The sequence below is a fragment of the Hibiscus syriacus genome, unplaced genomic scaffold, assembly GCF_006381635.1.
Source record: "Hibiscus syriacus cultivar Baekdansim isolate YM2019G1 unplaced genomic scaffold, ASM638163v2 tig00111847_pilon, whole genome shotgun sequence".
NCBI lineage: Eukaryota > Viridiplantae > Streptophyta > Magnoliopsida > Malvales > Malvaceae > Hibiscus > Hibiscus syriacus.
Genome location: NW_024063200.1, coordinates 205,619 through 223,851, shown reverse-complemented (window position 1 = coordinate 223,851; position 18,233 = coordinate 205,619). Strand labels below are relative to the sequence as shown.

At 34.7% G+C, this 18,233-nt stretch overlaps 1 protein-coding gene across 1 annotated transcript; it reads left to right on the top strand.

Annotated features, from left to right (window-relative positions):
* The first annotated feature begins 5,222 nt into the window (after positions 1-5,222).
* On the top strand, positions 5,223-8,139 carry LOC120172255 (calnexin homolog). The gene is made up of 6 exons (XM_039179756.1): positions 5,223-5,377; positions 5,463-5,532; positions 6,113-7,239; positions 7,331-7,402; positions 7,484-7,597; positions 7,692-8,139. Exons 1-6 carry the CDS (start codon positions 5,300-5,302, stop codon positions 7,824-7,826), a joined length of 1,596 nt encoding a protein of 531 aa, XP_039035687.1. The 5' UTR covers positions 5,223-5,299; the 3' UTR covers positions 7,827-8,139.
* The last annotated feature ends 10,094 nt before the right edge of the window (positions 8,140-18,233 follow it).

Sequence of the window (18,233 nt, the reverse complement as noted above, 5' to 3'; positions counted from 1 at the left end):
TGCTCCCAACGGAAATGCCATTGTAATCCTCCATCGAAAGGCACTATCTGAAGCTCGTTTGCTTGCCTCTTGAACCTATTTACAACAGCTTCCAACTCAGCTATCGTCTTGCCATTTTGCTCATGCTGTTTTTCTAAGTCAGCTACCTGAACTCTCAAGCGCTGGTTCTGATATTGACTATCTGCCAAGCGTCTTTGGGCAGTCTTCGTTTGTTCTTTCCAAGCTCTCTCATCAGTCCCCTCGAACTTCCTTTTCATGCTATGAGCTTCGTCTTTCCAGTATTCAGAGGTTACCTTCAACTTGGAGTTATCCTTGACCTTATCTTGATACCCCTTTCTCAAGTCTTCGAGCTCAAAACGGACTCTCTTTTGCTCTTTTTCCAGTTTATCTGCCTGATCTTTCTGAGAGTCAGCATCAAGCTTCCACTGATAACGTTCAGCTTCAAGTTCCCTTATCCTCTGCTTTAGCTCATTATTCACAGCTTCAAACTCGGTCTTGGCTACCACGAGTTCAGAAGGGACATGCCTGAGATGTTCCTCCATAGTACGGGTGTCTTCATAGTCTGGTACCGGAATATTATCATTTTTCCTTAACCTTCGCCACTCCACATAATCAGGAGTAAGCATGCTTCTGGCAGCTACAACATCCATCTGGAATACTTTCCTCCATGAATCAACTACTTCCTTGATCATCTTCTTATAGCTGTCACCGTGATACTCAAACTCTGACCTAGCTAGTCCATATGTCGCTGGGATAAACTGACGTACCCCATACTGTCTAAGTGCTAACAATGGAGCATACCCAACTGCACCCCAAAGTCCAAGTAAGGTCATAGTGTCGGAGTCCCCACATCGGAAAAGAACGTCACTGAGGAATAACCAAGGGGCTCTCCAGACAATATCCCGGTCCTGAAGATTCGTAAAAACCTTCATCCATTTTTCCTTTGAGGCGCCTTCATGCCATTTCATGGTGATGAATTCACCTAGAGGTGAATATGTGGTGCTGAAACGGCGGTAGGCAACCCCGTTAGTCTTCCAAAAGTGGATGTGAATCCAGACTTGAAGGAGCTGAACACACCCAATGAACCTTCCTCCGCCAGTTCTTCTGCAATAATTGAGAGATCGGAAGGTCTCGGCTAAGATGGTCGGTGCTGGATTGACTTTTCTCGAGAGCTCTTCGAATAGCTCCACTACGGCGACATCGATGTATCCCAAGGTCTTTGGGAATATAATTAGACCATACAGACCTAATGCAAACATGTCTATTGTCTTCCACTCATCGGGATGATGCTTCATTAGTTGCTTGATATGAAGCCAAGCGATTCCTTCTCCACTACCCTTACATCGGGCTCGGTCAGTTACCCATTTTTCATCAACTCCGGCAACCTTGGCTAGTGCATTTTTGAAAGGTTGGCTTTTAATGTGCTTAAGGTAGGCCCGCTCGAGTTTGATGTTTTCACAATGCAGCAGTGTAGTGTACTCTTCTATGGTGGGCACCATGTCTTCCCGGTTAAAGGTGAAGCAATTGTATCCCGGGTTCCAGAATTGAACCAAGGCTCTGATTAGGGGCTCATCCATCTTAACATGAAGCAAAAGTGCAACATCATCGTACCGTTGGCTGAACTTTTGTTTCACCTCATTCTTCCAACTGTCCCAGATGTCCCGAAGCTCTTGCACGTCATTCTGCTTTAGGCTGATCGAGGCGTAGCTAATCAGCTCTGACATATAGCTGTCTTGAAGACTGTCTCCCTTTTCTTTCTGAGTCTTCTCGGACCATAGTCGTACCTCAGGGTTTTTAATCTCTTGTATTACAATACCTTTATCCATTAATTCAGATTATTTTGTGTAACAAACACCTTTTAGGGATCAATGACCTCTTGTTATGATGCAAATGCTAAAAAAACAAACACAAAGGCAAATAGTTAGTAAAATAAAAATAAATGGAAATAAATAAAAATAACAAGAAATAAATGGCAAGAAAAAACATAAGGAAAAACAAATGGTCAGGAAAGAACTGTCCTAGGTTTTGGAATGTGGTTTTGGGGTAGGCTCTATTTCTTCGAAGTCTCCTGGTTTAGGTTCTAAAAAACGGTACCCGAGTTCTCCTTGTTGGTGCCCCCTTGGGCTTACCAGACCCTTAGTCCTAAACCCATCACAGGCTTGTATGGACTAAGTTAAACTCGAGGGGACACATTCCCTTATGTCTATGCGGAGAATAAATTCACACGAAGACATAAGGTATATGAATCCCGAAGGCTACTTACTAGGCATATGCGGTGAATAAATTCACACGAATACGTCGCTTTCACCCCCACTAAAAGGGTTTGGAGCTCGGGTATAGAGCCTTTGGATGAAAAAGTTTGGAAGGCTGAAATCATTAGAAAATGGTCAGTCCAACTATTTACTCGAAAAAATATAACCAAAAGTAAGTAATAAAGGTCGAAATGTTACCTTAAAGTTCAAACTTACCCTTTTCATTAAAAAGACAACTGGAAATTACCTTAGCCTGACTCACTTACCAAGTCCCCAGCGGAGTCGCCAAGCTGTCGGAACCGTCTTTCGGTTGGGCCTCGGAATTCGGCTTCGACTTGAAAAATATGGATTGGAGTCGCCACCGATCATTTATTTAAGAATAAACAGGTTGATCGGATACCCTATTTCTTACCTAATCTGCGTCTTACCAGAAATATGTCGGGCTCGGGAGTCGGTTACGGTCAAAGAAGGATTAGCACCCTTGAACTGCCCTTTCGGTACTACGTAATTTCCAGTTGTCTTTAATTAAGAAAATTGAAAGTTAAACTTTAAAGGTAACATATGATCCCAAATTATTTACCTCTGATGAATTTAAATCGTGCCCTTAAAAAAATAAAAAAATGTTAGATGAAAAGGAAATGAATAAATGAATAAAATAAACAAACCCAAATAAAACAGAAGAAAGAAATGGTAAATAAATGACTTAAAAAAAGTAAAAAAAAAAGATAAAACAAACAAAATAAAATAAAATAAAATAAGATAATAAACAAATTAGAAAAACCAAATGAAAATGAAAAATGAAAATACAAATATTAAGTAAAATAAAAATAGTAATAACATAATAAAATATGAAAAGAATACTAATATATAGTTATTAGGTAAAAATAATAATGATAATAGTAATAAATAGTAAAAAAAGATTGAAAATAATCCCACCGAAAAAAAAGAAGTCTAAGTTTGGTGAAGCATGAATAACGGGAAGGAAGGAAAAAAGAGAGAAGGTGGACCCTAGTTAATAAATGTGAGGTGATGTATATATAATAGAGTGTTTAATAAAACATGTAAATATATATATATATATATACTATTAGTTAAAACAAAAATAATAAGTAAAATATATATATAAATAAAATACCTAAAATAAAAAAATAATATATATATATAATAATAAATAAAGAAAACGAATAAAGAAAATTAAAAAACGTATATATATATATATATACATAAATAAGTAAAAAAATAGTAATAATAGAAATAATAAGGATAATATAAAGAATAATAATAATAAAATAAAAATGGTAAAAGAGTATAAAAGAAATAAGTAAATATATATATATATACATATAATAATAATAATATATATATATATATAATAAAAGTAATATATAAAAAAAAGATTTAAAAAATACGAATTGAATTTAACAGGGACCAAATTGAAAATAAAAACGAATTGAGTGGTCGAATTAGAATAACATTGGAGTTTGAGAACCGGATTTGGGATCAAAATAACAGACTTTTAAAATCGGAGGGACCAAAAGCGGGTTTACCCCCTTCTACACAGAAACACGCAAGTCACATGGTTTCGAATCGGGTCGTGGATCGGCTATGTGGATACTATAGATACCACTCTTAAACAAAAAACCTCTCATTTTCCTTCATTTCAAACGAATGCCTCCCCCTATCCCTAGAAAATGCTCTCAACTTGTTCATCCAAGGATGAACAACGACGCCTGGTTTCCAGATTCCGGCCGGTGGCCACCGCCTCGCCGCCGCTCATCGACGGTAGTCCACATCGAAAGTTATAAAAAAAACCCTTTCTTTCCACAACCCTAAAAGCAAAGTGGTTTTTCAAAAAACCTCTCGAAAAAGCGTAGATCTAGAAAATAGCCTCGGAAAGAATGGTCTCACTTCGTTCATCGGCCGGAAAATGCTTTTTGGGGTTCAAAAAAACCAACAACAATGACATGCAAGCAACCAAAACGACGCAAGGTATGGACTTTACCTTTTGTTCTTCTCAAAAACTTAAAAAGTTTCGACTTTTACTCTGATATTGCCTCTAATTTTGCTCGAAATTTCTGCTTTTATTTCGTATGAAAATCCCCCCTCAAATGGGTTTGATTACATTTATTTATAGCCTAGAATTCTAAGTATTTCATTCCCATCATGACTCTAACTCGGTGATGGTTGTTGGTGATGGATGTTGCATGTGCTTCCCTTGCGCCGGAGTATTCGGGACTGACCAAAAACGACAGGTTGTAGAGTCCTCACATATGAGGGTTGCGGCGCTGGTGTGATGGAGTTAGGGTTCCAAAAAGATAAAACCCTAAATAGGGTCTACTGTGGACCGTTGGATCTCATCTAGATCCAACGGCCATCACTGCTGGCGGTTGAGGCCAGAGATGGATGAGTTAGGGTTCTGGGGACCCCTAATCGGTTACGTGTTTTGGATCTGGGTTGGACCAGAATCTTCTGTTGGGCTTTGTAGTTCCTTGGGCCTGTAAAATAAAATAAATAAATATATTATTATATAATATAAGGTCGAAATAAAGCGTCTACAATTATAAAAAAATATTTAAATTAATATCAAATAGTATGGTAACGTTATATATATATATGTAAAATTAAATTGAAACATAAATTTAAATAACTTGACTCAACTCAAATTTTATAAATTTAAATTAATTCAATTCTTTTAAAAATAAATTTTAAATCATAAAAAATAATACTCATAAATTAAAATAACTAAAAAAAATAATACTCGTAAAGTCTAAAATTGGGCCTCTCCCTATTATCGAGGGACCCTAAAAATAACATATACTACTAATATCTACTGCACATAAGCGAGTTGGTGTTAATTGTTGACGTGGCAGAAAACCATTGGCTAAATTTACGTGGCGTGTAATTTCATTGGGCAAAACAAGTCGACGCCAGAGTCACCAAGATCTATAAAATTAAAACAAACAGTCACAGCTTCCTATTTAGATCCAGATTCAAGAAAAAGGAAAATATCTTCAATCATTAGAGTTAGGGTTCTTGGATTGAAGTTAATGGGGCGTTTCGCTCTTCTCCTTCTCCTGGTGTTCGCGTCATTGCAGCTCCTCTGTTTTGCTGCCGCTGATGATACGGTAATTTTGGTTATATCTTTAAAACCCTCTATTTTGTTAAGAATGTTTGAATCTGTGGAATTTGAAGTGATTTGGTTTGTTTTAGGTCTTTTATGAATCATTCGATGAGCCTTTTGACGGGCGATGGATCGTATCTGTTAAAGATGATTATACAGGTGAGTTTTATTTTTTGAAAAAATAATTTTCTGTTCTGTTTATAGATCTCTTTTGTTGAGTACTTTTTATAGCTATGTTTTCTCTGTGTTGTTCTGAGATTTTTCTAAGTGTTGGGTTGTCTGTGGAGCTTATTTGAGCTAATTTGACATTTTGAGTTCAAGTGGAAGTAGTCAAGAAGTGAAAAGATTTTAAAATATATACGAAATTGAATAAGAAAATACGGATAGAAGCTTGATCTTTGGGAAAGTTTGAATCGTCATAAGATATTAAATGATGTTTATTCTTATTGAATCCGCCACTTCTTTGATCCTCGGCTTATGTTATTGTTAGATAATGACCTTTTAGCTCATTGCGTTGCTTACAAAATTTAATTATCTTACTTTTCTATGGCATTGGCATCTAAAATTTGTTTAAGAGTTTTATTTTGTGTTTTTGTTTTCCGATTAATGTAACCTCATTGTGCACTTGGATGCAGTGTAGCTTAAGTTTTTTCTACTTTAGTATTTATGCTATTTTTATTTTTTGCAATTTGAGGTTTTAGGAGTTGAAGGGTGTATAGATTAATAGGAATTTTTGCAGGTGTGTGCAAGCATTCAAAGAGTGAAGGGCATGATGACTACGGGCTTCTTGTGAGCGAGAAGGCGCGGAAGTATGCCATAGTGAAGGAGCTCGACAAGCCCGTGAGTCTCAAGGATGGAAGCACTGTGCTTCAGTTTGAGACGCGCCTCCAGAATGGACTCGAATGCGGTGGTGCATATTTGAAATACCTTCGTCCTCAGGAAGCTGGATGGAAGCCTAAGGAGTTTGACAATGAATCCCCTTACTCTATCATGTTTGGACCTGACAAATGTGGGGGCACAAACAAGGTGCACTTCATTTTGAAGCATAAGAATCCGAAAAGTGGGGAATACATTGAACATCATCTTAAATATCCACCCTCTGTCCCATCTGACAAGCTTACCCATGTCTACACTGCCATCTTGAAGCCTGACAATGTGGTTAAGATTCTGATTGATGGCGAGGAGAAAAAGAAGGCAAACTTTCTCTCGGCTGATGATTTTGAGCCCCCACTTATCCCTGCTAAGATGATTCCTGACCCAGATGATAAGAAACCCGAGGACTGGGACGAAAGAGCCAAAATTCCTGATCCAAATGCTGTAAAGCCAGAAGATTGGGATGAGGATGCGCCCATGGAAATTGAAGATGAAGATGCTGTGAAACCGGAAGGATGGTTAGATGATGAGCCTGAGGAGATAGATGATCCCGAGGCAACCAAGCCGGAAGATTGGGATGATGATGAGGATGGTGAGTGGGAAGCCCCCAAAATTGATAACCCAAAGTGTGAGGCAGCCCTCGGCTGTGGTGAATGGAAGAGGCCGATGAAGCCAAATCCAGCTTACAAGGGAAAATGGTCTGCTCCTCTCATTGATAACCCCAATTACAAGGGTATCTGGAAGCCTCAGGAGATTCCAAACCCCAACTACTTTGAGCTCGACAAGCCTGACTTTGAGCCTATCGCTGCTGTTGGTATTGAGATCTGGACAATGCAAGATGGCATATTGTTTGACAATATTCTGATAGCCAAAAACGAAAAGGTTGCCGAGTCATATAGGGAGACCACATGGAAACCCAAGTTTGAGGTTGAGAAGGAAAAACAAAAGGCCGAGGAAAAAACCACTGATTCGGATGAGCTTTCTGGCTTCCAGGTAATGCATAGGCAAGGTTTTTTTTTTCATTGTTGGTCGTATTATAAATTTGATTCATATCAACTTAAAGTTGGTCATTTCTTTTCTGCAGAAGAAGGTATTTGATGTCCTATACAAGGTTGCTGATATTCCTTTCTTAAGTGAATACAAGCTTCGAATCCTTGTAAGTTGTCTTAACGATGCACTCTCATACAAATTAATATCCCTGACCGAGTTTCATCCGAAATCATGTTCTCTCTTTTAGGATCTCATTGAGAAGGCTGAGAAGCAACCAAATATCACCATTGGTGTCATAGTCTCTATCGCGGTGATCGTCCTCACAGTTTTCTTCAAGCTTAGTTTTGGTGGCAAGAAGCAAGTAAGATTTTTGAAGTAAACCTTGTCGGTCTATACTATGGTATTTCATTATTCCTTTGCTCGTTGTCTCACTCCATTAATTTATCACCTTGCAGCCAAGAGTCGAGAAGAAACCTGATGTTGCCGAGGCATCAAACAATCAAACCACCGGCGGAGAAAAGGCTGAAGATGAAGAGGAAGAGAAAGATGAATCCGCCGCTGCTCCCCGCCGAAGGAGACGTGAAACCTGAGAGAAGAGTCACAGGAAGAGGTGATTGGAGAAATTTTGGGGGCTCGAGTGGTGGTGGTTTTAGTAGCTGAAACATTCTTGGTGAGAATTTTAGTTTTACGTCTGAATATTGTTAGAAGATTGTATGACTTGAAGAGTGTAACCGAGACGGTTTTCATGCTGTCTTAACTTGGATCCAAACCCCAAATCCCCCCGGGGGGGGGGACGAATGAATGCTAGAACTTGTAGAATTTCTTTATAGCCGAACGAGCAGTGCCTTTATTCTTAAACACTGATGCAGTAATTAAGGTGCTCTGTAACATGGTCATGGTCCATTTCAGACTCTTAGTTCATTATTTCTTATGACCAACCAAAGGATCCTTGTACGAAGCAGGCGAGGGAATCACATGCCAAATGAGCAAGAAAATAATCAAATAAAACCTCGTTGGTTTATGTTGTAATTCCGTCATTTATGCCACAAACCCTATGTTAATGTCTGTTTCATTGTGGAAATTTTGTCGTCACAACACCGATTTAAAACAGAACATTGAGTGTAGGGTTGAGCAACAAATTCAGAAAATCGAAAAATCAATTTGAATAATAGACAATTCGGTTCGGTTTGGGATTTTTAATTACGGTTTGGTTTTAAAAAATAAATATATAATATTTCGTTTTTATTTTTTATAGAACTCGTTTGAAATTAAATTGAATTGAAAAAAAAATAAGTATCAAAATAAATTTATTTTAAATTTTTTTAAAATTTAAATATAATTTATTATAAGATAAATTTAAATAAATAAAATACTAAAACTAATACTATTTTTTAAATATAAATTTATATATTTACACTGTATTTAAGCTTTAAATTTGTATTTTAGAGGTTGAATTTGAAAAATAGTTAATAGTCAAGAATTGCAAAATCAATTGAATTGAAATGAAAATTAAATTTATATTTTGGAGGTTGAATTTGAAAAATGTGAATAATTAAGAATCGCAAAATTTAATTGAATCGAAACGATAATTGTGATTGTTTTATCATTCGACTTTAGGGTTTATTTGTTTCACTTAAAACAATTTACGGAAAATGAAATCTGGAAAATATTTTACATAAATATAAATCATTTTTCAGAAAACATTTTCCAGAAAACATTTTCCAATGTTTGGATGGTACATTGTAAAATGTTTTACACTGTTTAGGTAATTTTCCTAAAAACTACTTTCAGAATCTGTTTTTAATGAAGCTGTACATATTGAATATGTTTTATTATTTATTATTTTTTAAAGGTTCATTTTTTATATATATAATTATATTTTATAAAAATACCTATTTTAGAAAATATTAATAATTGATTAAAAATATATTATAAAAGTTTATAAATCTTAAGAATGTTTAATTAATAGTATACCAAATTAAAACAACAATAGTACATAACATTGTACTAATAATAATATTATCAAAATATATAATTAAAGGGTTTATGACATTAAAACAACAATAATATCAATCGTAATAATACATAGTCTAATTCATAATTAGTGCTACAACACATCAATCCAACACATTAGAGCTAAAATATTGTCTAAGCCATAAATAATATTACACCACATTTAAAGTTCATATCTTAACCTTGGGTAAACTTCTGAAGGAAAATTTTATTATGCTTAGTTTTTTTAGCCAAGAAAGCTTTGGCCTCAAGCTCATTCTTGGCTAGAAAATCGAATACCTCACAAAGAAAGTCATCATCAAATCTTTCTTTCTCCATTGACATAACTTCTTCGTAAAGATATGATGTCCTATCCTTGATAAATATTTTTAGTGCTTCAGCAATCTCACCAAGTTTCTCACCTACAAACTGAATATGATCATCCTCGACTTTTCTTGGACATTCTTCCTTTTATGTTTTGATGTACCAGATGAAGATATGTTTGTTCTTTCCTTATCGACATGCTGAGTGTCGAAATTTAATAGCATTGATCCTGCATTAACATCATCCAAGTCTATATCGGCAAAAGTTTTAGCAAAACTCCATGTTGCCAAATGTTGACCGACAACAAGAGTCATCTCATCATAAGAATCAATTTTTTTGTTAAAAAATTGACCATATTTCGGGTGTTCTATTAAATATTATACACAATTAGAATAACAAGTAAAATTTAACTTTCAAGTAAAAATAGTATATAGAAATTACCGTCACTATAGTGCCATATGTCACGCCGTCATAGGTTATCATTTTCATGTTGTCGTCCCATCCTAATCCACTTTCTTCACGAATTATACATATAGTTTTCCATGTATTTTTGACAGTCCTCAAATGGGTTTCCACGTGTTTAGCGTCACATTGGACACCAATTTTTTTTGGAAATAGTTGTTGCAACTCGTTTTATAGAAACTGATTTGAATGTATTAGATGGCTTATTACCTTTTTGCGCCTCCTCTGCAAGTATTTCGAGGAAATGACGTTCCATTGGTTTTGTCCACCTAAAATTTTTTGATGTGCTCATTGCTAATAATCATATAAATAGAAAGCAATTAGACGATGAAATGCAAAATTTTAAAACTTACAGTAATAATGATTAATTTCAAACATAACTGGAAACATAACATTATATATTTTATAGTCCAACAAACATAAAACATAACATTTATAATACCAACAACCTAAAAATAAAATTGTCAACGTCCATAAAATTTAACTTCAATGTTATACGAACTTAAAACATAGGAAGTTCAATTTCCAACAAACTAAAAACAACAATATCCATCATACGTAACATACAAATACTCAAAAAAATTCAACTAATAAATTACATATTTCTATTTATATAATCACTCCACATAGCTTCTGCAATTTCATCTCTTTTAGTAGCCCATTCTCTAGCTTCTTCTCTCTCTTCTCGTTGTGTAAGCATTGATGTTATCGAATAAGGCTCGGGTTTCTCATACAATCCTTCATTGATTATATCATTAGGATCAACTCCCATTATATGGTTGATACAGTTCCACCTAGCCTCACTTGGATGGATGGTGAAGTTAAGGTTGTACCTTTGATTGTTTCGATCTAGGAAAGCAACAAGGATCCTGCACAAACAAGAAAGCTCAAAAAAATAGTTAAATGGAAGTAATGAAATGGAAAGATAAATATGGCAGCGGAAAATATACATAAGTGGGTGATATGTTTAAAGGAAATGATGAAGTATGATAATGGAATTAGAATGAAGGTGATGGAGATGAATATGAAAAGTAGTATCTCAAAGAAGACTCAAAGAAGAGCCAATGTTAAAGAATAAAGACCCAGACTTTATATTGCTTCTTTAAGGGAGGTAAACAAGGACTTTGACCCACTATCTATAAAGAGATAGGAACCAGAAGTATAAGGGTGACATAGATAGGGGTGACGCCACAAGCATAAGCTTAATAAGTCGATAAAGTTCACTTAAGAACTAAAGAGAGAAACTCTCACAAATATTTGATTAAACAAAGTGAATTGGTTTTTATAAATGAAATGGAAAACTATTTATAGGCCTAAGAGTGCATGGTGTGAATACAAAACATTTAATGAGTGAACCTTCATAGATGAATGTTCATCCTTAAGTAGATACAATGTACGGCCCCTATGCAAGTTCATGAACTAATAAAATAAATGAATGTTCATCCATTACAGTGAATACATCTTCATAGCCAAATTCATCCATCTCTTGATGTGAACATGTTGGTTCATTTCCTTGCATGAATTTGGAGGAATGTTTCATTGTATGTTCGGGCCCCTTTGGAATGCTTGCACCAAGTGTGAACGTGACTCATAGGCTCCCTTCATGCACTTGGATTTGGTGAATGAGTTTGAAAATAATGCATCCATCTCCCTTGAATGTTGAACAAGTCCTTTAGCCTCCTTGTATGATTTTACACGCCATAAATGGATTCATGAAGGTGGAAATGCATCAGGTGTGAACATGGCTCTTCATTTGGTTGTAAATCCCGTACTTATTTCCAGCCTGCACTGTCTTAATTAATCTGGGTGTATCTTGACCTTCCAATATCAGATTGATACGATTCAAAGTGAGTTGGAAAGATAAGAGATAGGGGATTAAATGTTAAGAAGACTTCATCACCAAAGATGCTATGAACATGTTCAAAAATGGAAATCTCTATGAGTGACGTGAATTTGTCCATTGGATTGCCTTGAATGTACCTTGTACTAAATACAAAATGTATATAAGTTATAATGCTCAATGTAATGAATAAGTAATAAGTAACATTCTAATGTAACACATGATGCCATGGATAATATAATAATGCAATTTATATGATAACATAAGTAAGGAATGTGTAACATATGCATGAAACAAGCTAATTAAAGATGTGACATGCATGAATATCATATAGGATGCAAACATAGGACAATATATGAATATTCAAGCATAGTTTAGAATGTCAAAGCATGCTTATAACACATATAAAGCATAAATGAGTAAATAAGTAATAAAATATGGAAGAACTCCCTTAGAATCATCTTGGAAGAACTTCAAAGTTGAGAGCATGTTTTGTTTGAACTTGGTGGTCGGTAGGATCACATCATCGCGCTCTTCTTTAAGGCGATTTGTCCCCAAATCGATGCTTGGTACATAAGGGAACAACTTTGATCTTCGTTTGAATGAAAATTCTTTCATTCTCATCTTGCATCATTTTCTTTGCTCAAAATGCTTCACATTTTCAAGTCTTTGCTTTTGAATCAACAATCTGAAAAATAGAACAAAGTTAGAAGTAGATAATTTAGAATCAAAGGAAAGGAAATGATTAAATTCATGAATGAATGAGTTTGGACTCTTAATGTTCTCCATGGTTAGGTTCATTGAATCTTCCCTTTTATAAGGTTCATTCGATCTTGAATATGAGGTGAATGTACTTTGAAGGTTAATGAACATGTTCTTTATAATTTCAAGTGACACATCTTTTGGAATTTCAAAAGAAATGATGCTTGAATCATCTTAAATGTCCCTTGGAATAACCTGCAAATTCAAAGAATGAATAGAAGAAAAAAATTGATTAGTATAAAGCAAAACTTCATTCTCCTCACATTCTTTTCTCTCATGCTCATGTTTTTCAACACACTCATCTTCACTCTCAATGTTGTTACTCTCATCTTCAATAACTCTAATGGCTTTTTCACGAAAAATCACACTCTCATTTTCAACTCCAAATGTCTTGTTTTTCTCACGATGTTCTTCAATGTTTTTCTTCAGTTGAGTTTAGTCTTCATTCACTCGGCTATGAGATAATGGAGTCAAGATTAATTTTCTTTCATTGTGGTAGAATGAATACCGATTTTTGAATCCATCATGGACAGCTCGTTTGTCAAATTGCCAAGGTTAACCGAAAAGAAGATGGCTTGAATTTATGGAAGCAACATCACACAAGACTTCATCTTCATATCTCCCAATTGAAAAGGGCACAAGTACTTACTCTATAACTTCTAACTCTTCATCTTGATTAAATCCTTGAAAAACATATGGAATGGGATGTTTGAACGTTGTAAGTCCCAACTTCTCTACCATATATGTGCTAGCAAGGTTTGCACAACTTCCACTATCAATGGCTACAAGACATACTTTGCCATCTTTACCATTTACATGGCAACGAGTATGAAATGCATTCTCTCTTTGTTGAATGTTCTCCATTTCTTGGGAAGAGGAAAGATCAAATAACATTGTTAGTAAAAATTTGAAATGTGAAAATTAGGACCTTACCAAATTTCACACAACAAAACCTCACGGTCACTCCAAAAAAAAATTATGATGTCACTCCACTCAAGCACTCGTGTTTCACTCAGGAATATGTCTTTGGCTTTTGTAATTCCCCTTCTGATCTCACACACTCGATTAGCCTTTTTCCACTCGTTCCTCTCTTGTAAAGTTCTTAAAAGAACTAACTCGAGACCTTTCAAGTGCTATGGACATCGGTGAAAAATTTGTTAGTGTAGAGGAAAAAATAGAAAGGTAGAAAGATTAAATAATGAAGGGTGGTCTTATAAAAAGAAGAAAAAGAAAGAAAGGTTCACTTACTATGCAAAGATACTCATCACCTTCCTAGAAGAAACAATCAAAGGTCTTAAAACTTCTTTAGGATCGGTTGGAATAATGATGTTGCTTGTCACCTTGGTCACTTCTTTGCATTTTACTTTCTTTGTTTCCTTTCTTTAGATTTTCTTCACTTGAAATCCCTTGTTGATGTTGGGAATAACTTGCTGATTTTTTTTTTCCGTTGGGTACTTCTCTTTTTGATTTTCTTTTTATTGAATGGTAGGATGTTGCTTTTGCATGTTCTTGTTGCAATCCACCTTAGCTCTGATTACCATATGATACAGTTCAACCTAGCCTCACTTGGATGGATGGTGAAGTTAAGGTTGTACCTTTGATTGTTTCGATCTAGGAAAGCAACAAGGATCATGCACAAACAAGAAAGCAAAAAAATAGTTAAATGGAAGTAATGAAATGGAAAGATAAATATGGCAGTGGAAAATATATATAAGTTGGTGATATGTTTAAAGGAAATGATGAAGTATGGTAATGGAATTAGAATGAAGGTGATGGAGATGAATATGAAAAGTAGTATCTCAAAGAAGACTCAAAGAAGAACCAATGTTAAAGAACAAAGACCTAGACTTTTTATTGCTTCTTTAAGGGATGGTAAACAAGGATTTTGACCCACTATCTATAAAGAGATAGGAACCAGAAGTATCAGGGTGACATAGATAGGGGTGACGCCACAAGCATAAGCTTGATAAGTCGATAAAGTTCACTTAAGAACCAAAGAGAGAAACTCTCACAAATATTTGATTAAACAAAGTGAATTGGTTTTTATAAATGAAATGGAAAACTATTTATAGGCCTAAGAGTGCATGGTGTGAATACAAAACATTTAATGAGTGAACCTTCATAGATGAATGTTCATCCTAGTAGATACAATGTACGGCCCCTATGCAAGTTCATGAACTAATAAAATAAATGAATGTTCATCCATTACAGTGAATACATCTTCATAACCGAATTCATCCTCTCTTGATGTGAACATGTTGGTTCATTTCCTTGCATGAATTTGGAGGAATGTTTCATTGTATGTTCGGGCCCCTTTGGAATGCTTGCACCAAGTGTGAACGTGACTCATAGGCTCCCTTCATGCACTTGGATTTGGTGAATGAGTTTGAAAATAATGCATCCATCTCCCTTGAATGTTGAACAAGTCCTTTAGCCTCCTTGTATGATTGTACACGTCATAAATGGATTCATGAAGGTGGAAATGCATCAGGTGTGAACATGACTCTTCATTTGGTTGTAAATCCCGTACTTATTTCCAGCCTGTACTGTCTTAATTAATCTGGGCATATCTTTACCTCTCAATATCATATTGATACGATTCAAAGTGAGTTAGAAAGATAAGAGATAGGGGATTAAATGTTAAGAAGACTTCATCACCCAAAGATGCTATGAACATGTTCAAAAATGGCCATCTCTATGAGTGACGTGAATCTGTCCATTGGATTGCCTTGAATGTACCTTGTACTAAATACAAAATGTATATAAGTTACAATGCTCAACATAATGAATAAATAATAAGTAACATTCTAATGTAACACATGATGCCATGGCTAATATAATAATGCAATTTATATGATAACATAAGTAAGGAATGTGTAACATATGCATGAAACAAGCTAATTAAAGATGTGACATGCATGAATATCATATAGGATGCAAACATAGGACAATATATGAATATTCAAGCATAGTTTAGAATGTCAAAGCATGCTTATAACACATATAAAGCAAAAATGAGTAAATAAGTAATAAAATATGGAAGAACTCCCTTAGAATCATCTTGGAAGAACTTCAAAGTTGAGAGCATGTTTTATTTGAACTTGGTGGTCGGTAGGATCACATCAATGGTTATGAGTGATAGTACAAGCCAATACTATGCCTATTTGTGTTTGAAAATCCTAAAATGGTTCAGTATCTAATACACAAAAACGTTTCTTTAAAATTCCAAACACTCGCTCAACAGTTGTTCGCAATGATGAATGACGAAGATTAAAAATTTCCTTTACATTTTCTGGAAGATGATTACTGAATTCTTTTAAATGATATCGAACACCACGATATGGAGAGATAATTCCATTTCGAATGCCATAACCAGCATCAGCAAGATAATATTTACCTATAATTTAACAAAATGTTATTATTACTTAATGTATTATGATTTGAAATTAATTAATTTATATTATTAAAGCTAATTATTACCTTCTGGAATGCTAAATCATATTGGGCGTGTAAGTGCACTAGTTAAAATACGAGAATCATGCGCACTACCTTTCCAACTAGCTAGAACATATGAAAATTCTAGGTCAAACTTAATGGCAGCTAATACATTCTGTGTCGTTCCCCTTTACGACTACGAAATCTTCCGTGAATGTTAGGTGGAATAGATGCACGGATATGAGTTCAATCTAATGCTCCCACACAATCTTTAAAATATGGGTAAAACCTTGAATTGTTTATTATTTCAAGAGGAGTTGACTCGTCGGGTAACCTAATAGCTAATTTATATAGCTTCAGAATAGCCCTCAGCACAATCCTAAAGTAACAGTGAATTGTCTCAATTGATCTATAATATCTTGATCCAATCACTCGAAATCTTACATTATGACAAATTATATGTAAAAATATGATAACTTGCTCCTTAACATTCACCGATCTTGTTGACTGTAAAAAGTTATTCTAGTAAGGATGTCACACAAATTAAAGAACACAAGTGGTCGTATTCGTATTATGCCGATACAATTCTGATCACCTATATAAAATATTATTGATGTAATTTTATCTTTCATCATCTCGATTCAATGACATTGACGAATTATTTGCTTTCTAGATTTTATTCTGTGAATCCAAAGTGTAATATCTCGAAATTCGGGCCAGTGACTAAAATGAGAATTTTTTAAATTTGGGGATCAATTTAGGAGAAATTTGAAAAGTTCAAGGATTTTAATAAGAATATTTCAATATTGGATAAAGGGTAAATATGAAAGGATTATAAGGTTACCATGGTAATTTTGCTTGGATGATATTTGTATCTTCCTTATTTAGGAAGATAACACGTGGGGATGGGGAGAGTTTTCTAGAAAGCTTATTTCTTCTTCTTCCTTCTTCACGTTGGCTTCCATTGTTAAGGGTAAGTTTGATTTTAGTTGTTGATTTCTTGAATATTAAGTAGGTTTTTATTATTTGGGTGTTATATAAGCTTAAATAAAGCTTAAAACACCAAGATGAGAGAATTAAAAAGGGGGTTTCTATTAAGAGTTTAGAAATAAACTTTTGTTATAGAAAGGTTTTTGAAGTTCTAAGGATGAATTTGACTTGTCAAAGGGTTAATTAAGAAGTTAGAGGTGATATAATTGAATTTAGAACACATTGAAAATTTGATGAAATTCTTTGATTCAAGAATTATGGTGAATTATGAGAGATGGTGAAGTGTTATAGTGTTATAAGAAGGTTTACATATGTATTGATAAGTTTTAAGGCATAAGGAGGGGTTAATAAGTAGAATTTGAGGACAAAGTAAGAATTTTCGGGCTCAAAATGTAATTTATGGGTTATGTGCATCGATGCATCTTCAATGTGTATTGATGCACTCTCAAATAAATGAACATCGAATGCAATTAGTGCATCGATGCATGAGGAGTACATCGATGCACCCCTTAAGATTAAAACATCGAAGGTGATTTGTGTACCGATGCATGGGTAGTGCATCAATGCACATGTTAAGGGATACATCGATACACTGTAGAATGTACCGATGCACTTCAATGGGAAATGGAATAAATCTTTCTTTCAGTCTAAGAAGTGATAGATTATAGTATATCGATTGGATAATGATAGTATAAATATATGATTGTGTAGACATCGATCGAAAACAAAGTTTAGATAGGTCGGCAGAGTACGAAACACAAGGAAAACAAGAGCTTAAGAGTGTTCATTGAGACCAGGTGAGTACATGATATTAAGTATGTATAGGGAATTAAGACTTGCGATGAGTCTAATTCCACTATTATATGATTAGGGGTACTGAAGCATAAACATGTAGTGATATGGTACTAAATGTATTGTATATGAGTAAATGCACATGTTTAATTAATTAAATGCATCTTTATATGTGAACTATGTAAATGTATGTATGTGTGATAATAGGTTATGTGATTCCATGAGATAAAATATGTGAAAGTGATATGACTTATACGTGTTTCTACTAGAATGTTACATGATACGCTATGTATGTTAAATAATTGATGTGAATACATGTTAGTGTAATAAGCTAGGTTAAATGTTATAACTGAATGAAGGGATTGGATGAGAATATAAATATGCAACATGTGTTATGAAA